The sequence below is a fragment of the Pantherophis guttatus genome, chromosome 1 (genome assembly GCF_059756535.1).
Source record: "Pantherophis guttatus breed Tessera chromosome 1, ASM5975653v1, whole genome shotgun sequence".
NCBI lineage: Eukaryota > Metazoa > Chordata > Lepidosauria > Squamata > Colubridae > Pantherophis > Pantherophis guttatus.
This window is the reverse complement of record NC_142063.1, coordinates 65725922-65748134: the sequence shown is the minus strand read 5'-3', so window position 1 is coordinate 65748134 and position 22213 is coordinate 65725922. Positions and strand designations below refer to the sequence as shown.

Sequence of the window (22213 nt, the reverse complement as noted above, 5' to 3'; positions counted from 1 at the left end):
ATTTCCATCTCTTACTTCTTGTCCTTGGGTGCTTTGAAGAATAGATTGACACCCTCATCTTTGTGACAGTCCCTAAAATATTGGAACACTGCTATCATGTTGCAGTTTGTGTACATCTTCTGATGGGAATAATTCAGTCTTTTTATGGACATTTATGTTGCACTGATTGGCAAACTATTCGCCTAACTAATTATTCTTAGAATATTTCTGGGGAAATTTACATATACAATGGGTATAAATAATTGCTGTATTGGCCAAGAAAGAGCCTATTGTTTTTTTGCCCCTACTTGACTTGTCTGAGGCCAGTAGATCTTAGATACTCAGAAGAATTAGCAGTATGGGAAATGAGCATTGCTGCTATTCCTGTTCTGTAAGAATAATGCAATCATGTAAATTCTTTTTTAAAAAAAAAATACTTGTATTAAAATTTCCAACATTTAAAACACAAATTTACACTCATTACAGCTTTTTCATATCAGTGACAATATCCTTCGCATCAATCATATTTACATAAATTCTATTTCTATAAATCACTATCCTATATCATCGTTTAAATTATAATAATATCTATTCACCTACAATTATATTCTCATCGATATTATAGATTTCTTACACATTTTACATTATATATTCTACTTTTTTCAACTTACTACTTACTACCAAATTTGGAATAGATAGTATACCTGGCTTTAGAATAAGCATAAAATTTAAGGTATAAGTTGTAAAAAGCAATCATGTAAGTTCTTATACACCAATCTGCCTCAACGTGGTGCCTTTACATTCTGCTTTTGGACTTTTCCATTTTCATAACTTTTATGAGAAAGGATATTGTTCTTATGAGCCATTGACTCAACCCAACAGGATTCTCCTTGTGTTCTTTGATAATACCAAGCACTGAACAAGGGACCATTAATTACCAAGCCATTAACTATAGTCTGCTCTTTTCTTCTCTCAACACAATGCATTTTTGGATTATATACCAAACTTTCTCATTGGAAGAAATTGAAGAGTTATTAGTTGATAAGAATTAAACAAGCAGTTTTAGACTGTTTGTTTAATCAAGCACTACTGCTTCAGTGACTCCATCCAGCCACCTCATACTCTGTCGTCCCTTTCTTCTTTTGCCCTCAGTCTTTCCCAGAATTAGGCATGACTCACTGGAGAAGAGCCTAATACTGGGAAAGATTGAGGGCAAAAGAAGAAGGGGACAACAGAGAACGAGGTGCCTGGATGGAGTCACTGAAGCAGTAGGCATGAGCTTAAATGGACTCCAGAGGATGGTAGAAGACAGGAAGGCCTGGAGGAACATTGTCCATGGGGTCGCGATGGGTCGGACACAACTTCACAACTAACAACAACAAAAACAACAACCTGTACTGCTGCGTAAATCTTTTGAAACAAGGTACTTCAAGACACACAGACATTTGCATAAAGTAGTGATTCTGAATCACTAAAGGAGCATGTCATTTTCAGGAACATATGGCTGCTTTTATAGGTGCTTCTAGATGTCTCAGCATGTGCATGGATAATGTGTCCCATTATTTTTTCCTAGCAAAGCTAAGCAGTTATGTATGCATACATATTGATTGAAAGAGAAAGTGATTCATATAGATTCTTGCCTATTGTAAAGATCTTTGGTTGTGGAGCCTTAATATTGAATATTGAGGATGTTCAGCAACTATTTTTCTCTGCATTGTACCTCCTTTACCAAACCACATTCCAATGATCATATCTCATCCAAGCTACTGAGCTGATCTAGAAAAGTTCTAGGTATCCAAACCATACAGTGACAAACACATCACCATGCACAGAGATATTGATATTATTATCCACAGTTCCTATATCAACTCTAAGATACCAAAAGATAACTTTCATATTGCATTATAGTTTAAATACTGTATAAAAGTAAACATATATTGAATTAAAGGCAAATATTTGTAGCTCAGGGTTGAAATGAGGGTCCTTGGTGTTCTCTGAGCTTGCTTATTTTCTTGCAGATGTTTCATTACCCTAACTAGGTAACATCATCAGTGCTAGGTGACCAACAACCAAGTAAACAATATCCCAATTAAGGAACTGCAAAAGAGCCATCAGTTAACAGCCCAATTTAAGAATGTCCTAAGACCGCCCACATCCGCACAGACAAGCAAGTCACCAGAATATAAACTGACAGCAAAAGCACTCTTTACTAGCACTGATGACGTTATCTACTTAGGGAAATGAAATGTCGGCAAGAAAACAAGCTCAGAGAGCACCAAGAACTCCTCATACATTGAATTATAGTTTTGTTTCTGTATATACTTCTGAGCATTCCTTCTACCCTTGTGAAGATACTGAATATATGTATTCATTACAGATTCATAATTATTTATATTGGTTATTTGTTCTTAGTTTTGAACAATAATTTGTGTGTTCAAAGATTAAATAAATTGAATTATAGGACAATCATGCAGAGTAACAAAAGGAAAACAATGCTATACCATTAGCACAACAATTTTCCTAAGAATTCAATTCTTAGGAAAAGTACAGTAATATAGTAGTAGTACATTAGAACCTTTAGTCATGACCATAATTCATTCCATAATTTTGGTCACAAACCTATTTGGTCGTGACCCAAACCTAATTTTGGAAATTTGGCGCTTACAAAAAAAATGGCGTGGAACGGGAAATCGGCTGCGAAAAAAAAATGTGAATTTTTTGGTCAGAACCTGATTTGGTCGTGGTCAGAGGTGTTCATGACCAGAGGTTCTACTGTATTAAATATTTCCAGCCTAGTTTTAATGTATTACATTAAACGGTAAGTCTTTAAATAGTTTTGTTTATAGCATTCTGATATGCTATTTATACAGTATATCTTCCATTGAAAACAAATAGTTAGAAATAGACCCAGGAAGAAATTTTTCAGCAGCTTATAGGGAATGTGCATCTCTCTGGAATACATTCAGGATATTTGTTGCATGTCCAGTGTATCTATTGTCAATGACTTGCTCCCATTTTTTTTTAATGACATTTGAGATTTATACTAAGTAGAATATAACATGAACATAAATGTATATGTTTAGCTTTAATATCCATGTCATATAGAAAGTTCTGAAGAATTTAAAAACGTGCCACATATTTGATTTCTGAAGTGGCTTATTATTAAGGTGTTTTTGTTATGATTTAATATTTTTGTTATAAGGAGAATTGGGTTTTGTGTGACTTGAAGAATACCAAATAACTTAGTAATTGGACATTAAATTCTGCTCTAAAGGGTGAACATTTTATTTGACCTGAAATTGGGACTTCACATTCCAAAACAAGTGAGCGATATGATTTATGATTGAAAAAATATTAATAATCCACTAGTTATATAACGTGGTCCATTTGATTCTTCATAGTCTCTCCTGTTTTTGCAATAAGGGTTTCTTCTTTCATTTTACAGTGGTACCTTGGTACTCAACTGCTTTGAAACTCATTAAATAAATTTTGATGTGAAAATTTTGTCCCAGTACTCATTGTTTGTTTGGTACTCAACACACAAGCTAGAACTTGTTGGTGTCAGCTGTCTTGTGGCTCACTACATTATTCTTATGGCAAAATTTGTTTGGTACTCATCATTTTTGGTACTCATCATGACTCCCGGAACTAATTAATGAAGAGTACCAAGGTACCACTGTACTTGAATTCATGGTTGTCACTGCATTTTTGTATTTACCAGATGAGCTCATATTTTTGGATTTTCAGACTTACCATAGCTTGCCAAGTTTCTTATCAGTAAGCAAACTGCGCATGTCCACATTCCTTCACTTACTTCTATCTTTCTTTGTTCTCCTGCCAAGAGGTCCGGCCGCAGAGAGGTGGCCGGCAGAAGCTTTGCCAAAATGTAATTAATTTAGATAGTGAGATGTTTTATTTTCTTTATAACAAATAAATGAGTTTTTCTTAGAAGTTATATCTTCGGGTTTATTTTCTTAAGTATGCTTCAAGGAAAAGTCTCGATCCACGTCTCTAAATCAAGGTGCAATTACCCAAAAGCAGAATGGGATTAATTAGCACCCTGACACCGGTGGGACATGTTTAACTGGCTTAAAACTTGTACAGACCCCTTGAAATAAGACTGACATGTATTAATTTATTTATTAGCTTTATATGGCACTGAATCGTATAATCAATATTCTGCTCAAAGTTTTGAAAAGTTTTGAAAATGTGTGTATACAGAAGCATGACTAGAATAATTCTAGCATCATAAATAGAGCAGTTGATTGCAAATGAAAAAAAAATCCTACATATCCAGTAGATCTACTGATCTAAAATAGAATGAAGCTATAGGCTATAGAAAACAGAGTGACTCAGGGCAGCCCATCAAAAGGCAAACAACCAAGCCCCAGTTTAGCCTTTCACAAATTGTCACACAGCCTTCCACAACCTATGGTGTTATTGAAATAGTTGAAATTGCAAATTTTAAACTTCCAACACTCTGGGACTTCAAGTTGGCTGGAAGACCATGGTAAAATATAAATAGGCTTTATATGGCTAATTACTTGGCTGAAATAAAATCACTAATGTGGTTGAACCTCTATACCCTCTAGATATTTTCTTTTGTCCGTAATTACTTTTTCTTTGGCTTTCGATTTGCACTTAATCTTTTTCTTGTTTCTGGGCCAGCACAATATGTGAAACAGGTAAATGTGAGCTTTTTGTTTTAGAATAGAATTCTTTATTGGCCAAGTGTGATTGGACACATGAGGAATTTGTCTTTGGTGCATATGCTCTCAGTGTACGTAAAGAAAAAATAAAATATATTCATCAAGAATTATAAGATACAACACTTAGTGATAGCCATAGGATACTAATAAGCAATCAAATCATACTAGGAAACAATAAAAACAATATAAGTTGTAAAGATACAAGCAACATGGATATAGCCATAAGTGGGAAGAGATACTGTAGGTACTAGTAAGGATGAGAATAAGAATAGTAATATAGTCTTAGTAGTTAATTTGACAGTGTTGTGGGAATTAGTTATTTAGCAGAGTGATGGCATTCGGGGAAAAACTGTCCTTGTGTATTGTTGTTCTGGTGTGCAGAGCCCTATAGCGTCGTTTTGAACGTAGAAGTTGAAACAATTTATTATTTGTTGGAAGCATTTTAAATATTCTGCTTAAGTAAAATAGATATGAAGCAATACATTAACAAAGGATGTATTTTGGAGAAGAAGGGGCTTTAGAGATTAAAAAGAGTTGTTTTTATTTATCTTTATTTGATTAATGTATTGATCTAAGTTATATTGTTGCTCATGTATCCAAAGAAAACTGATCTGAATTTCAGTACCCAGTGAAAACAGAATCAGTAGAAGTTAGAGCTATAAGTACTGTGCAGATCTGTTTCACATATAAAAGAATCATCATTAGTGGGAGGGGGATTGCTTTCAGCTTAATAAGTTGCATGAATTTAACCACTGTGATTCATTCTTTACCATGCAAACCCAGCTGATTGTGATTTACTCAACAAAATATGGTCGAGAAAGAATGTTCTCATGTCTAGGTCATCTCCTGTTACAGTAATCATATATTTTTTTATGGATCATTTTCTTTTTTCTTTTTAAACTTCTCTATCCAGTCAAAAGCTCTAAAATTTTAACAGATTCCAGTCCACAAACTCAAGATCAACCATGTTTAGCTAACATTGGTGAGGCATAAATAAACTATATTTAAAATTTTAAAATACATAATGATATTTCTTAGCTATTAAATGTACAAAATAGATTTCCCTACAATGCCAATTTTCCTGCATTAAACTGACATTGGCATATATGCCATCAACCACTGAGAAGAAGCAATTTTATATTTTGAGTCTGAGTCAGTTTACGAGTAAGATTTGTTCAACCTATGAATAAGCTGAACAAATTCATTAAAAATGTGTCTATATTAGGAGTTTTTGATTTTTGATACATAGGATCAGTTTTGATCTGTGCTATACTAAGAGTCTTCTTTTTTTCTTTAAGCAGTCATGATTTGCTAACTGAAATTATGATTTAGAATTAGGCAAGTCAAATCTAACAAAGAAAAGAAGAACCTTGATCATCATAGCTTTTTCCCTAACTTTTTTAAAAAATTCTCCTCAAATCAACGGCTAGTTGAGGCAATTTACTATCAAATTACATAAAAGGACAAAATGGAACCATTTCCAGCAATCAAAAAGAGCCTGATTAAATTCTATGTCACAACAAAATGAAGCATCTTCTTAAATTAAGATATAGGAGTAATCACTGAGTTTAAAAAATCAGCAACCTTTCCAATCTTTGCAGTCATCTAGTGATCATCCAGATTTTTGTAGCCCAGATCCAAACATCTGGATGCCCTAATCTTAGCTGAAAACATAAATAATTTGAAAGAATGTTATCCTGCTCTAATAATATTACTTAAAGAGATAAACATAGGATCCCAAATGCCCTCTGGAAGAGTGCTATCTTCACATGGTTCTGGAAGGCCATGTGTCAGGGCTAGTCAGGGCTAGTCTACTTTCCAATGGGAAGCCAAGGAGTTGGCACTGCTACAGAAGAGCAACCCTTTTGTGTCTTGCTTTTCCATATCTCCTGAGAAACTACCAATAGCTTTCCTGGCAAGATTGAACTGGCCAAAATAACTTGGTGCTAAGCCATAAAGTGCTTTAGCAATAGCAATAGCACTTAGACTTATATATCACTTCATTGTACTTTACAGCCTTCTCTAAGTGGTTTACCAAGTCAGCATATTGCCCCCAACAATCTGGGTCCTCATTTTACCAGCCTCGGAAGGATGGAAGGCTGAGTCAACCTTGAGCCGGTCAGAATCTAACTCCTGGAGTGAGCAGTGAGTTAGCCCCACAGTATTGCATTCTAACCACTGCGCCACCACGGCTCTATTCTAGCCACTGTGCCATCATGTCTCTTTAACACCAACATTTTAAATTACACTGAAAAGCCTGTAGGAAGCCTATAGTGTGTGGTAGTGTATAAAGTTTTTTTTAATGCCTCTAGAAACCTCTTCTGAACTGTTGTCAGAGAAATCAAATGGTTATGTCTATGCAGTCTCCAGAAGTCAAGCTTGATGGGATTTAACAAGACATCAAACATTGACTTCTATTTTATCTAAGTAGTGGATAGGTTGTGGGGGAGCTTAGTACATTTTTTTCTATGGATCTTGCTTGTCCAGCTATAAATAGCTTTTTGGAAAAAAGAGATCTATGTAGCTTCCACCCGGATGATATTCAGGAAATCTTTAAAAACTTGGCAGTGCTCCAAGGCTTTGAGATACGTCGTTTGTGAAGCCCTAGCTATGGTAGAGTTGTTGTTATTGTTATTTTGGTGTATGGGATATGGTTGTTTGGACACTTCAGATTTTCCCTTTAATGTTTTTCTGTTTTTTAAATGGTAAGCTGCTCAGACTTGTTCTGGAGTCAAGTGGGCTGTAAACCTAACAGGTGATGATAATTAAAATAATTCTTCAACCTGCTGGATATTCATCACTTAGAGGAAGATGAAGAGTAATGCATCCTCTTGAAAGGCAGTGGCAAATCTTACTTGACAAAATATGGATATCAAATGAATGGAGTGTATCTGTCTTTGAAAAAACATGATGCACAAGATGTACTATCTCTTTTGTTTTCTTTTTAATTTCTTTTACAAAAATAATTGCCTGTCAATTTTGCTGTGATGGAAATAGTCTGAGGAGTTCATTAAACAACATACACAATGTTCCTCAACATGAAGCAGAACTTTATAAGATATAATACAGATCTGTTGGAGAAATTAAATTAAAAGAAGCATAATATGATTACTCTCTCTATTGCTTCTGCCATGCTATTAGCCCACACTCATACATCAAATTCTGTTATTTTTAACTAGGCAAGAAAAGAAGCAGAGAATAAAACTATGGTTGAATCACCATCAGAAATGAGATGCTTTTTTATTAAATTTAAAGATCAAAACATTTTTACTCATGGCTACTTCATATTTATTTTAAAACAAACATTTCATTTGCTGTGTTTGGTTTCTGTGTGGTACAAGGACCAAGATCTTCCCAATAGAATTAAGATATAGGTAATCCTCGAATTATGAGGTGACAATGGATCCTTCTGGGGATACTTATGGTTCAGTCCTGAAATTCTGATGGTCACGTGACTGCATTTCAGAACCTTGGCACTTTGTCCACATTTACAGTCATTTGAAGCAACTCATGGTCAAATGTTCACCTTTTAGATTATTTTTGCCAAAAAGCAGCATTAAGTTCCGATTTTCAGTAAAATGGCCCATAGTGAACCATTAATTCACTTAACAGTCACAGCATTCATTTAACAACTGCCACAGAAAAGTTTGTAAAATTGGGTGAGTCATGTGGGTGATCTGCTTTACAATTATCACAATTTACAACCATGATGGGCAGGTACCATTATGGTCATATGTCGAAGACTACTTGTGGTCACCATAATTATTTTTGAAAAGAACTTTATGGAGAAGGGTGTAAAAATTGCTGAACTGAACATAATTTAACTAAGAGAAAAGTAGCTTGTACTTCTGAAGCTAAATTTCATGCCTGCATTAGGTATGTGCTTAGGGTCTACAACACATTTTAAATTTAAAAAAAAATACATGAAATTAACAGCAAAATCAACATTTGCATATCTTCTCCTAAAAATAAATATATTTAAGATATTATTCCTATGTGCATGTGTGTGTGTGTGTGTGTGTGTGTGTATACATACTGCAGATACAATGTGGATTTTATTCCCTGTAATGTATTAAAATAATGACATCCAGGAAAAATCTTATAACCCTCAGCATCCAGATGATCACTACAATAACAGACTACAAAGATAATTGTGCTTAGGACCTCCAAGAGTCTTAATGCGCTCCTGGTAGATTATTTATGGTAGTTTTTCATGTGATCAGATGAATCTAAATTGTTTATTGAAAAGTTAAATTTAGAATCCTTACAAATTATGTACAGCAAGCTGCCTAGCATGCTCATTAAGCCATAATAAGAACTACTGTAATATTTTTTACTGCAAGTTCTAAATGCAACGTGGAAAGGGAAATCATGCTGCATTTATTACCCAGGGATATAGCTGAGAAAAAAATCTGATAAATTAAGGTCTGATAAACATTCAACTGTAATCCATGCTTACATAAATGTTAAAGTATTTAAGTTTGCACAGCCAACTCATAATAGAAATGCAATAGCTATTTATTTATTAAACAAATTTATACAACCACCCTTCTTACACATGCTGATTCTGGGCAGCTTACTAAATTAAAAAACCACAGTGTAGAACCCACAAACCTCTACCTGTTCCCCCAGCAACAACAAAAACAAACCAGATACTTGATCAGTTTTGCATCAACCTGGGTTCCCCCAGACCAATGGCAAACCATGGTCTGGGGGAACTTCAGGGCCTTTTGGAAAAACATTAAGTGGAGGCTAATCTTATCTCCAAGAGAATGATATTCCATAGGGAAGGAGCCACCACTGATGAGGCCCTTTTTCTTGGTCCTGCTAGATGTACTGTACTTCTCTAATAGATGGACTCACAACATATCCTGCGTTAGTAATAGGCTGGATAGATGTAATTGGGGAGAAGCTGGGATAACCAGGGCACAAATCATGTAGGGCTTTAAAGTGATAACATGCACCTTGAATTGGACCCAGAAACAAATCAGCAGCCAATACAATTGCCACAAAAATGGTGAGACATGCACAAAACTATGTGGGCCACTGCATTTTGAACCAGCTGAAGTTTCTGAATGCTCTTCAAGGCCAGCCCCATATAGAACACATTACAATAGTCCAAACAGGAGGTGATTGGGACACGGGGACTGTGACAAGGGCATGTTGATCCAGGAATAGGCCTAAACCATGAAAGGAGCCAGATAATCCATTTCATCCAGAATCTATTGGAGCTGCAATGCGACCATCAGCCTTCTTGAAGGGCTGGGGCATCACTCCCCCATCCAAAGATGAATTGATCATTGCCAGTACCCACCCAATGTCACTTTCCAGGAGGCTGTTTCCACCCAGGGAGGACACATATCTAAACCCATGTGATTCAGGTCATATTCACTAGAGTCATGTTCATTTCCTTTGGAACAACAGAGTCAAATCATTCCAAGATAACTGGGCAATACTCCAGGGATTTCCTCTGGACCAGTATCTATGCAAATGTCTAACTGAAAATAAATCCAAGTCACTTTAATTGCCACAAAATCGGCAAATTCCTCAGTACATCCTTGCAGATACAGACCTCTGAGTCCTTACCAGGAGGAATCAGATCACCTTCAAGAGGGCCACTGTGTGATTGTTTGCAGATGCACTTAGTATGGAGAAGTATTTCTGCTTCACTGCCACAAGATAGGCTTTAATAAAAGCATTTACCCATATTCAATCAAGTTAATACTTTGTCTTCTACCAGCAGCACTCTAGATGTCTCTTGTTTCATTTAATCCCTCTCAGTTCCTCTTATACCATGGAGCATGATAAGGTCCATGGGTCAGGAGAGGTCATGGGTGCAATCCTATCTAAAGCTTCATTTGTCCTAAGTCTTGGCAGAACTGTGCAGCAGATCTTCAGTTATAGTCCCTATCTCCCTCTGAAACGCATCAGGGTCCATCAGATGCCCTGGGTGTCCTGATCTAATAATTAAAATCAATTACAGATTTAATCACTGCCATTTATTTAAATAATTAATAGGTTTTAAAAAATGCTTTACTTCATTTTCACTGTAGTATCAAGTAATCAGAAGGACATTCTGTAACCAAGTTACAATTTCTAAGGATATCATTTTCTATGTTGCTGAATTATGGAGAAGGATCTTGGCAGAAGAACTTAAAGTACAAGCAAATTAATATGAAATGAATTTGTTCCTTCAGGTCTCTCACTTCCAAGATATTTAGAGGTTTAAAGATATAAGCATCTTGAATTTGATTCAGATGTGAACTGACAGAAGTGAAGACTTTACTATAAAGCCACCTTGATATAACTATACCTAGTCAACATTTTGCACCCTCTAAAATTTTTGAGCAATTTTCAATGGCAATCCAATGTCTAAACAATGCTGTAGGTCAACTGGATTACTAATGTTGCTCCATTTGGTTCTGATGTTGCTAACGGTTGTTAACCACTACAAACTGAATCAGCATACAAATGTCATAAATAAGAAAACTAGTGTGCTCCGTTATATGCATGCCCTGTACATTTTAGCCTGCTACAAAGATTTTAAAAATATAGATAATAATGTAAAATTCTTAGTTCAAAACTTTGTTCCACTGTGAACTCAGTTTTACTTTTTTACAGTCTCCTTTTTTTTCTCTTTCTGCAGGAAACATCACCATGGAAGATTAGTCAGAAGCCTCTTTTCTTTCTTTGCATCACATGATGTGTCATGCAAAATTAGAAATGTTAATCTCATAACTTTAATGCATGATTAATTAGGTAAGCATAATGGAAGGCACTCACACGGTCCTCCAGTTGCATAGACCCATTATGGAACTTTGCTATGTCAGTTTCTATCTTCCGAGGGGCAAAATCACAGGATTCACATACAAGGGCTGTGTAACTCTGGATAAATCCAGTAAATGTTTTCATAACTGCTATCAAGTGAAAGAAGACTCAGAAGTGGTTGGATCACAAGGGCAGAGCTGCAAACACATTGGCGAAATCTTCTTTAAACAAACAACTACTGAGAATATTCTCGCTGAGTTGTACAAACTAAATGCTGAAAAAGATAGAATCCTAACAACTCTGCTTAGTTCAAGCCACATACTTGGAGTTAAAATGGGAAACCAGGATGGAAAACTAAAAGAAGTTTCAGAACATTTGAAATATAAAGAGGAAAAGTTGGATTTCAAGGATCGGTCAGACTCTTTTTCTGGATCCACACAGAAGTCTAGTCTGAAAAACAGAAAAAGAAGAAAGTCTAGCAAACAGAGAGAGAGCATTGAAGAATTCATAAACAAGAATATCAAAAGGAAGATATCTGCATCTTTGGATCCTCCGGCATTACACTACAAGGAAGCTTTATCGGGAAATGACAGATATCATTCTGATGATTCCTCCAAATGTTTCATGTGTTCTGATGAGAGGAAGGTGGAATACAAAAGTGAATTATCAGATGTGAATAAACCTCCAGAACTATCAAAGAGAAAACAGTGTTTACTTGAGGACTGTCAGGTATTGGAATCCGATTCAGATCTCTCTGTTTCTTTCTCTGAATATGACAATATTGTTTTTGGGCACTGTTTTGCACATTCCAGCCATAGTCTGTTAGATGAGGTAGAGGGTACCTTTAAAGCGATTCAGCAGAGCAGTCCTTTGCTGAATACTTTCCAAGAAAAGTTAGTAACTGAAGAGAGGTGTGATTATAGCCATATTGCAGGGATCTGCAATGGTGCCTCTGAAATTGGAGAGCTTTTAAAAAGACAAGACATGAAAGATGCTGCAGGATACAGTCAGGTGTCTTATGCCACCAGTGAAGAAAGCAAATTATCAACTGGTTTAGGTGCTACCACTGAGAAAGGTCATGAAGGAGTTCCTCAACAATCTAAAGCAGAACAAGATTATTCTTTTGAGGAAGCATGTAGTCCAGTGAAAGCAGTCAATAAAACCTTGCAGAAAGTTATACAGTTTGACAGATTAGATGAATCCACAGAATGGAAGAAGTTACAGTGTGCTGCAAGCCCATCCAGCTTCTCACATGAAAAAAGAGAAAAAAGAACTGCACTAACCCAGAAAAATAATAATCACTTGACCTTACACTTGCAGACACCACCTGAGATTTGTCAGCAGAGAACCAACAATAAGCAGGAGGAGAAAAAACCACCCTCTCCGTCTTTAGTAGCTATTAGCAATGTTTTTAATCGGTCATATCCTTCATCCAATACACATACACAGATGTCTCCCCTGCCTTCTCCTTTATCCTCAAGTCCGCCAAGTCTGAAGCTGCACCACCGAATACTTCCATTGACTGCCCTTGATCTTGAAAATGAATCTGTTGGCCATTGTGCTTCGAGACATTCTTCTTCAGACTTGTCACTGTGCAGTGACTTGGAAGCACAGAGTCATCTCAAGGTTTCTGAAAGTGGAGATCCCAGCCTTTCTACAAGACAACAAGGACTATGTCGAGATACCAGTAAGGATAACTCTGAAAGAAGCAGCCCTCAGGAAAAAATCAGCGTTCAATCTCAGCATCAACTGCTTTCAGGTTAGTCCAATTTTACTATAGCTATAATGCCAAAATGAAGCACATCTGCTCAGAACCTTTTTAGCATATTCTCCCAGATTAATTATTAGATGGGCAATTAAAAAACAGATGTGTTTCCTTGATAGTATGAGTGACATTCATCTTATTTAAACTCTTGTAATTCTTCCCCCCCCCCCCCACATTTACTCGATGAATTTTTTGTTTGAGCTGCTATTTTATTTATATATTTATTTATTTTGCATCCAAAGCTTCTCTTCAGGTTTTGCAATGTTCTTGTTTGGGCATATATTTTTTTCCTCTTTACAAAACACAGAAGAATGAAACTAAAAAAAATTTTTTTTTAAAGACATGAATCCCCAACCAATTCTCAGCTCTAGTTAAATCAGTGCTGCTGATCATATAATAGAGTGCTTAGGCAGAAGTAGAGGATAGAGGTTGTGCAAATAAAAGTGTTGTTATCCAGTAGTAGCACTTTGAATTGTTTGCACATCATCTTTTCTCAACCTCACAGGCTCCAGATGGGTTGCTACTATATGTTGGTCAGGAGTTCTCAGACTTTTATTTCTTTAGCAGTTCATTTGCTTATTTATTCATTCTATTTATATCCTGCCTTTCTGCTCCGGCATATATTCGCTATCTGAAACTATATTAAAGCACTAGAAATTGTAAGTAACTATCTGAGCCTTCTAATTTAAAATGAATGTTTTGGATATGTGTGCATTTCAGGATACGTACCATTCTAATCAAGGAGGCAAGGGCATGAAAAAAGGGAAAGCTTTGATCTTGCAGAGCTTGACACATGTATACACAAACACACCAGGTGGATGCCACTGAATGAGAGAATTGGCAGAAGTGTGATTGGCTGCTTGACACTGGGCTATGTTGGCCATTGTCAAAATCAATCTCTCTATAACCTTCACAAACTTGTCCAGAGTATGATTAGTTTCCTAATTTTGCTCTTGAAGTATGCTTTTTAATTTTTTTCCAACTTGTTTTTCTATAGATTGCAATCAACACATGCAGAATCATAAAATAATGTGAACTATCACTGCAATAGCTAAGATTAACAGGGCCATCCTGCCTGTTAGTCAGCTTCTTCCTTTTTCTGCTGTCCTGTCTAGTGTCTTGTACAATTGGCTGCTTTCTTATGTACCCATTTAACCATTACTCTTTTGGGGATGAATTTTATGGCTTCACTTTGAGCCTTCTCTTATTCTATCTCCTGCCTAGCTGTCATCTGAGTTTTCTTTAGATTTAATGCCTATGCCTCAATGCTGATTGTTGTTACATGCGGCTTATGATCACTCATTCATGTACTCACAACCAGATGAGGTATATGGATCTTGCAAACCCAACCCCTTTCTATTTGAATTTTTCAAATAGGTGCAGCTAAAGCATACATGTTCCTGGTCAACAGCTGGGAAATAATTAGTAAACCACACAAATCTTTCCACCAACAATGCAATACACAGAGACCCAAGGAATTCCAAGTAGCAACAAAACTAATGATAATGTACATGTGCTCTCTCTCACACACACTCACATACACACACATACAAAGAACATCATCCCCAGTTACCCACCTCCTTCTCAAATAGGCTACCAGACACTAGATAGAGGGATGGAAGCAGTGGTGGGTTTCAAAAAATTTTACTACTGGTTTTGTGGGTATGGCTTGGTGGGCGTGCCAGGGGAAGGATACTGTAAAATCTCCATCCCCTCCTCAATCCAGGAAAGGTTACTGCAAAATCCCCATTTCCTCCTGATCAGCTGGGACTTGGGAGGCAGAGAATAGATGGGGGAGGGGCCAGTCAGAATTTTTACTACCGGTTCTCTGAACTACTCAAAATTTCTGCTACCGGTTCTTCAGAACTGGTCAGAACCTGCTGAAACCCACCTCTGGATGGAAGATGGCAAGCCGGATCCAGGACAACTGAAGAGAGGACTGGCATTAAAACCATTTTATCCCTAAAATTCCTTGCTTTGTTAATTTACAAGCCTGGTAGCCGACAGTGGGAGTGGGGGATGGGTTCTGTGTTCTCAGACCTATCCTCCATTGTCTGCTTCAGGTGACCTTTCCCCTTTGATTCCTTAACAACTTGTTTTCTTCTTATCTATCTCCTCAAAGGGATCTCTTCAACAAGAATCCTGGTTTTCTCCTCTCTGCTTACATGTCTGCTTCATTTTAGAATGAAGCATTCATTTTTGATCGTTTCGTCCTCATATAACCATGTATAAAAGAAACCATGTCTGGTTTCTGAAGCACTCACTACTTTTATAGTTTTATTAATTAAGTGGATGGTCTCTTACAGAAGAATATTTCATAAAACAGTGGAAATTAATTTGGCAGAAAAAGAGGCTATTTGAATTAGCATGGAGAAAATGCTACTCTGCTACTACTGAAGCTGGGCCCTGTTGCCTGCCACCCTGCCGTGGTCCAGCTAACGTTTCACTCCTTTTGTTGTAGCTAGCATGTGAAACTGGATCTTTGATCTCAAAAGAAACAAGCTTAATCAAATGAAGTTAGTCAGAAAGTCTTGTGATAAGTTCCTATGTGATATTCTTGGCGTAATGCGTTTATAAAACAAAAAAGACCTTTTACTGGCTCCGTGGAAAGCAGACAGCTGATACGATGTCGGTTGATGTGTTCTGAACAAATCCTGTGAGGCAACGTCTCCAGTTTTAATTTTCCAATAAGATATCCTTAAGCAACAGTTGGCATTTTCCCCCTATATAAAATGTCTTTCTGTTAAAAGCCAATTATTGAAAGGAACAAAGGGAATGAAGCTTGAGTGAAACCCAAACCAACAATTTTTCACATAATCACTAAAGGGGTTTACAAATGTCCTTTAAGTGTATGAAATGTACTTTTGATGATTGAGTATATTAATAAAAAAAAAAGTGTAAGTGTAACCCTCACAGGGTTGTTTGGGGAAAATAAGAGGAGGAAAATGTGTTGGATATGTTTGCCACCTTGAGTTATTAGTGAGAATAATAAAGATGGGATACAAAAAAATGAATAAAATATCATATAACTAATAAAATAGAACCTAAATTGACCTAAATTAATGATGATACTATCTTAATCATAATAATAAAATACCAAACTAATAGACTAAATTTTTGACACGTTCTAAAAACATGAGCTCATTTAAAAAGGCAACGAAAGGAGTTTTCACTTATTAAAAACAGTAATTTGTCCCCTTTCTAAAGTTTAAGGAAGCTTAAATATATAAAACACATGGAAACAGACTTTTTAAAAAGATCCTGAGAAACAACTGCGTTTAATATATGTTTTGTTGAACACTTCAAGAATTCAAATAGGCCGTTGATAGGCAATGATGATCTGATACAGTAGTTTAAAAATAAGCAACATTTATGCTGGGAGTCTTGATTGCTAGTCATCCTCAAGACCAGAGGCTGTTTTGTCATATAAGAAAAGAAAGAATCTATGAAGATTCAAATCAAGTGAAGAAAAACATCATATGAACTTGAATATTCTGCTTTTAGGCCAGTAGCCATAGAGGTTTTAAAGACAGAACTAGACTCCAAAGTAATCTATGATAAAACCCCTAGCATTGTCTGGATTTACAAGAATGCCTTTGAGTCCACAGTGGTGTTAGATAGTTAGGAGATTATGTCACTTACTCCACAATTTGTGGCTGGGTGTGTCTTCCATGACAACTATAACGTGAGTAGGCTAATCTCTTATGGCTATTCTATGTGCTCTCAACAGGTCCAAAAGGCCCTGAGGCTGCTTATCTATATAAAATTGATGCTGTTTGTCTTTCCCTCTGTTTCATTTATTAGAAGCCCATCCATTTTTGGGGGGGGGGGGTGTCTCTCAATAAGTTTTATTTTTTTGACAGGGTTCTAGCCTAGCAATCAATTGCCATTGGAATATTTTCTGTATAAGTAGAGTGTTTATACTAACAATTATTCTAATTCTGGTAATTGAAGTCCACACATCTTAAAGTTGCAGAGGTTAGAAACTCTGTTCTAATTTGTGAGGTATTTATTATTATTTTGTCTAGTTTTACATTCACATTGCATTTTATGTAATATTCAGAATTTTAAAATAGCTGTTTTCTAATTGTTAGATCAGGTTCTTGGTGATGCTTGGTGATTTTTGTGTTTCATGGTGAATCAGTTTTAAGCAGTGCTGATGATTTGTTTTGCTCAGGTGTCAATCCTTTAAAGAACGGAATCTCCACAATGACCATTGAAATTCTCATTTATTTTTATAGGCTATAATAATGAAATATTGAGAGCTTGACAGAGTTTCTCTTTTCTTACTCTTATAAAAAAAAAAGAATCAAGGCAGATCAGTATCCTTCTCACTCACTCCTTTGTTACATAAGCTGATGCATATTAACCATCTTCTAGGTAGAGATTTTACTTCTTAAAAATTTACAGTTAATAAGAATTGGTTCCTGGTTTCCAGTGACAATACATTCAATTCTCTTTTAGAGTATATACACAGGAGCCATGGCTTCTGCAGGAGGGAGTCAAAACAGTCAAGATGGCAGACAAAGCAATCCAATCCAAACTCCACTGCTTTTATATGTGTGTTGACATTACAGGAACGTACAAAAGTGGTGGGGCTTAGATGGAGATGCTGCATCTGCCATCTTGCCGATTTTGACCCTCTCACCCTACAATATCAAAGGAGTAAAATCAGAAACCACTTTCCATTGTCATTTATTTAAAAAAAAAAAACAGTTGCAAAAAAGGAAGCTTGTAAATTAAAATGTCACAATAAAATATGATTGCATGGAAGAAGAGAAACAGATGCCCAATGCTGAAGAACAAAGGAAATATGTTTTCATACATCTGCATTTATTTAAAATTATATTCAAACATTTGTTTAAATATTTTGATTAAGTTTAGAAAGTCTTCTGTGCAAAATTTCAGAGTGAAATAGTGCATACTTCTCTACTACTCATTAAAAAAAAGCCTGAATCTTTTTTTTCATCTTACTTATTAGAAGTTAAAGTGAGTCTTAAAGGATCTATTTTTTCAGGTTAATGGGCACTCCTGAATTAGAAGAGAAATGCTAGCTCAGAAGCCCTTCTGACCAAGTGAACCAGCTTTGCATTGCATAGCGTACAGTGTACATTTTTTATTTTCAAAGCCTTTTACACTAATAAAAGGAACAAAGTTAGGCTTTTTGTATTAAGTATGTAAACCACAGGATTATCAGGCTCCTTGCTGATTTCTTGGGCTCTGTCTGTATTGAAGAACATGAAATATGCAGGATTGCAAATGTTCAAAAACAGTTTGTGCCATCTGGATTCTTAAATTCCACTAAAGGAAATTTTATGATCATATCCATACCCTGAAATCAGTGGACCAAGGTGTGGACACACCCTGGAATAAAGTCTTTAAAAAGAAAAAAAAAAGGCTTCTGGTAGATGTGCATAATATTTCATTTTTCAGTGCTTAGAACAGTTTTTCCATCTCATACTTATAGTCCTTTTCTAAATATAATGGAATCATAGATGCACAATTCTTAGTTAGCACAAACAGATAACACAAACTGAACAGATCAGTTCAGCACAGATTCAGATGTTTTTCAAATTAAAATTGATCATCAAATTCTTTTTGATCTGTTTTGCTTTGATGTCACCTTGAATTCCTAGTTTAGATTGCTATATAGAATACATTAGTATAGATAAATACACTATGGTTTTCTGTGAGCTTCTGTGATTGTTAGAGTTCCATGCATAGTACATTTATTATGCTGACAGATAAAACACTGGTTCAAATAATTAAGTGGAATCCCACTTACATTTTTGTATCATATCGGTGAAAGTTTTACTGCGATGAATGTTTGGTATTATGGTAAATTTTTAGTCCTTGAATTTCCAATGCTGACCACTATGCTTTTCTTGAGTGTAATAATATAATTGATAGCACATGGAAAACGTGAACTAACTGACAAAAACTATTTGAAGAGATCAGAACAGGCTGATTTGGCAGAAGGTTAATTTAAAAATTTAGAAGGTGATTTAGCTGTGCCATAATTTGCTAATTACTGTAATTGTGAATAAATGGGAAACATTGTTCTTCAATGTTCTGGAGAAGCACCTTGACCCCTTCTCGATTGGGACAATGATTAATGGCAGTCGCTCCAGAATAATGGAGATAAGGATGAAGGATCCTGTAAGGCATAGCCCTTCCCCTATTCCAAATTTTTTTTCTCTATTTCATCCTATCTGTTAGGGCATGTCAGAGTGATATAAACAATTGTGAAGCATTGTGATGCAAGCTGTACCTCTTTTATACATGCATAGTGATGTTGCCTGTAGAGTTTTGGGAGTGATGCTACAACTACGCTTTCATTATTCTTGGGATATTGTTGAATGAAAATATTGTGTGATAACAATCCAGGAGATTATCTAATCCATTCCCAAGTCCTCCCCAGTATTTTGCCTCATTGTAGTTTCCTTTAATCTGTTAATACTATATAAACAATCACAACTTCAGTTGTTTGGGATGGTTCAGATTGCAAAAGATGGCATTCTGAAATATATGAGAGTTTTTAGTATTCAAGGCTCTATATACACACAACTAAAACTCTCCTATTTGTCATTTTCAATTAGGCAAAACATAGGAGCACAATTTTTGAATAAAAGTACCTCAAGTGAGCTAATTTAAAGAATGTGTCCAAAATCCAGGACTTATGATTCCCATTGGGTTGAAATTTGGCAAAGATGTCCCATCATACAGATTTTTCAAGGCTTTAGCAAGCCTCTTGAAAATCACTATTAAAAAATTATCCAGGTCCTTCTCTTGGTCTGTCATTTGTATTTTCCTTTTGAAATTTAATTTTTTAAAAAACATAAGCCAATTTCTCTTCTAGATCTAGTGAAGAATCCTTTTCCAAGTCATTCTTTTTGCCTAGCATTTATAAATCCACTTTTGATACCATCTCTATCCTGTCTGATAAATGTTCTATCTGCCATTTTTTCAATAACATATTTTGAACATAGTCTATCCATAGAAGCAAACATCTTTATTAACATTGTTGATATTGATACTGATTTCAGAGCCCATTCTTTAAAAACCTCTTCCCATATTTTCATTGTTGTAACTTTTGCATCATTTTGGAGGGTTGGGTTTTTTCCTCTTTGTCTAGGCCCCTCTGGTGTCCAATTTTTAAAATCATGAAACTACATATCAGTTATGTCTTACAAAATCAAAACCAGAACTATTTCCCTGAGAAACTGTTTGTTCTTTATAATTAATTCCAAATTAATTATACATGTTACAAATGAATTATAAATGTTCCAATATTCCAAGTTTATCTGGACCCTTGGACCATTTATAACTTTCTAAAATCAAAATCTTAGATTCAGATTCTTTAAATTCATAGGATTATAATTAATTAATTATAATTAATTTCATTCAGGATTAAAGGAAGTCTCAAAGGGAATTTTCAAACTTATCACTCCAATACTTTAGAAGTAGTTAATGAGCAATTTCCTAAAGCGATTAGCAAGTGAAGGTTAGCAGAGTTAGTGCCCTTTAAAAGCTTCCAAACATGGTTAGGAACAAAATAGCTATTCCCATCATCTCTAGCATGGGAAACCATCTCCTTGGGTGGAGTAGCCATCCAGGACACACAAAGACTATCTCCCAAACTCTCCTTACCTATAGATATTCCCAAAAAACAGTCTACTTACCATCTCTTCATTCTCCACCACTTTTGTTGACTCCACTTTTTCAGAAATGTCTTCAATCTGTCATTCAGGAATCCATCAAACTATATTTTAGCCATTTAGAGGGAATAGCCAATTATACCTTTTATGGTGACTGTATTTTAAATAGTTTATGCAGTTAATCTATTTATTTGTTAGTAATCACTGACTATATTTCTAGTAACAGCCATTTGTAGGAATTCTGTGCTACAGTCAATATCAATAAAATATATTTTACACGTTTTCCTTTCAGTTTCTAGAAAGACATTCTGTTGAGGTTTTTTCAATAATAATCTAGCTACCGTGTTTCCCCAAAAATAAGAGCCTGTCTTATATTTTTTTGAACCCCGAACTAAGCACTTGGCCTTATATTCGGGGAGGTCTTATTATTTTAGGGAGCGTGGAGCAAGATGGGGCTCCTCTTGGCATCTTACCTGATTTCCAGCTCTGTGTTTTAATATTTTCAGGGAGGGCTTATTTTTTGGGGGGGAGGCTTATTTTAGTGCATGCGCTCAAAAGCCCAATTGGCCTTATTATCAGGGGATGTCTTATTTTTGGAAAAACAGGGTATTTTATTATATACACAATCATATGACCAACAGAATCAAAGTGTTCATCTCTCATCTTGAATATATCAGAAAACCTAAGTTTGCTTCCTGTAGCATCATGCATACTTTAAACTGCCAATGATAGGTTGTCAGAAAAATGCAAACAAAAAGCAAAAAAGCCTTTGCTCCTTTGGTTTCATGAGGGAAACATGTTTAATTTCAGCATTTGTTTTTACCAGAACTTGATCTCATACATTGTTTTATTCATAACATTTAATAGTGTTGCTTTCACCACATTTTCCTATTCAAGCATAAATCTTTCACAAAATGCAAGCTGCCTAATCCTTCTTCTCTGTTAGTGAAATTCACAAAATCCATACATACCTTATGTTGACAGATTTTGTGATTCTAAACCATGACATTATGTTTTCTGTGTTGTTGTTGCCTTTTACGCATTACATTGTTGCACCCTTCAAACTGTAGAGGGCACCAAATCTTTTTTTTTTTAATTCTTGGGATGATAACCTACTTTGCCTTTTTTTTTTTTAATTTAATTATATTTTAATGACAAAAGAGAAAAAATAGAAACTGAAAACCCTTAGAAAAATTAATCAAGAAGGGCTGGAGCATATTCTTTGATCTGAAAATTCAACCTTTGGTATATCTGTTCAAAGTCTAGGAAAGTATTTCGTTAGAAGGTACCGAAATAGTATGTAGGAGCAGCTATGTCTGTCTTTTCTTAAATTG

At 35.6% G+C, this 22213-nt stretch overlaps 1 protein-coding gene across 3 annotated transcripts in view; it reads left to right on the top strand.

Annotated features, from left to right (window-relative positions):
• The window catches only part of FMN1 (formin 1), a 124745-nt gene that overhangs the window by 2894 nt on the left and 99638 nt on the right, over positions 1-22213 (top strand). For all 3 annotated transcript variants that reach the window (XM_060687457.2, XM_060687456.2, XM_087875397.1), the window contains exon 2: positions 11335-13215. In XM_060687457.2, coding sequence (XP_060543440.2) covers positions 11457-13215 — 1759 coding nt within the window. In that variant the 5' untranslated portion in view covers positions 11335-11456. The remainder of the gene's footprint in view (positions 1-11334; positions 13216-22213) is intronic.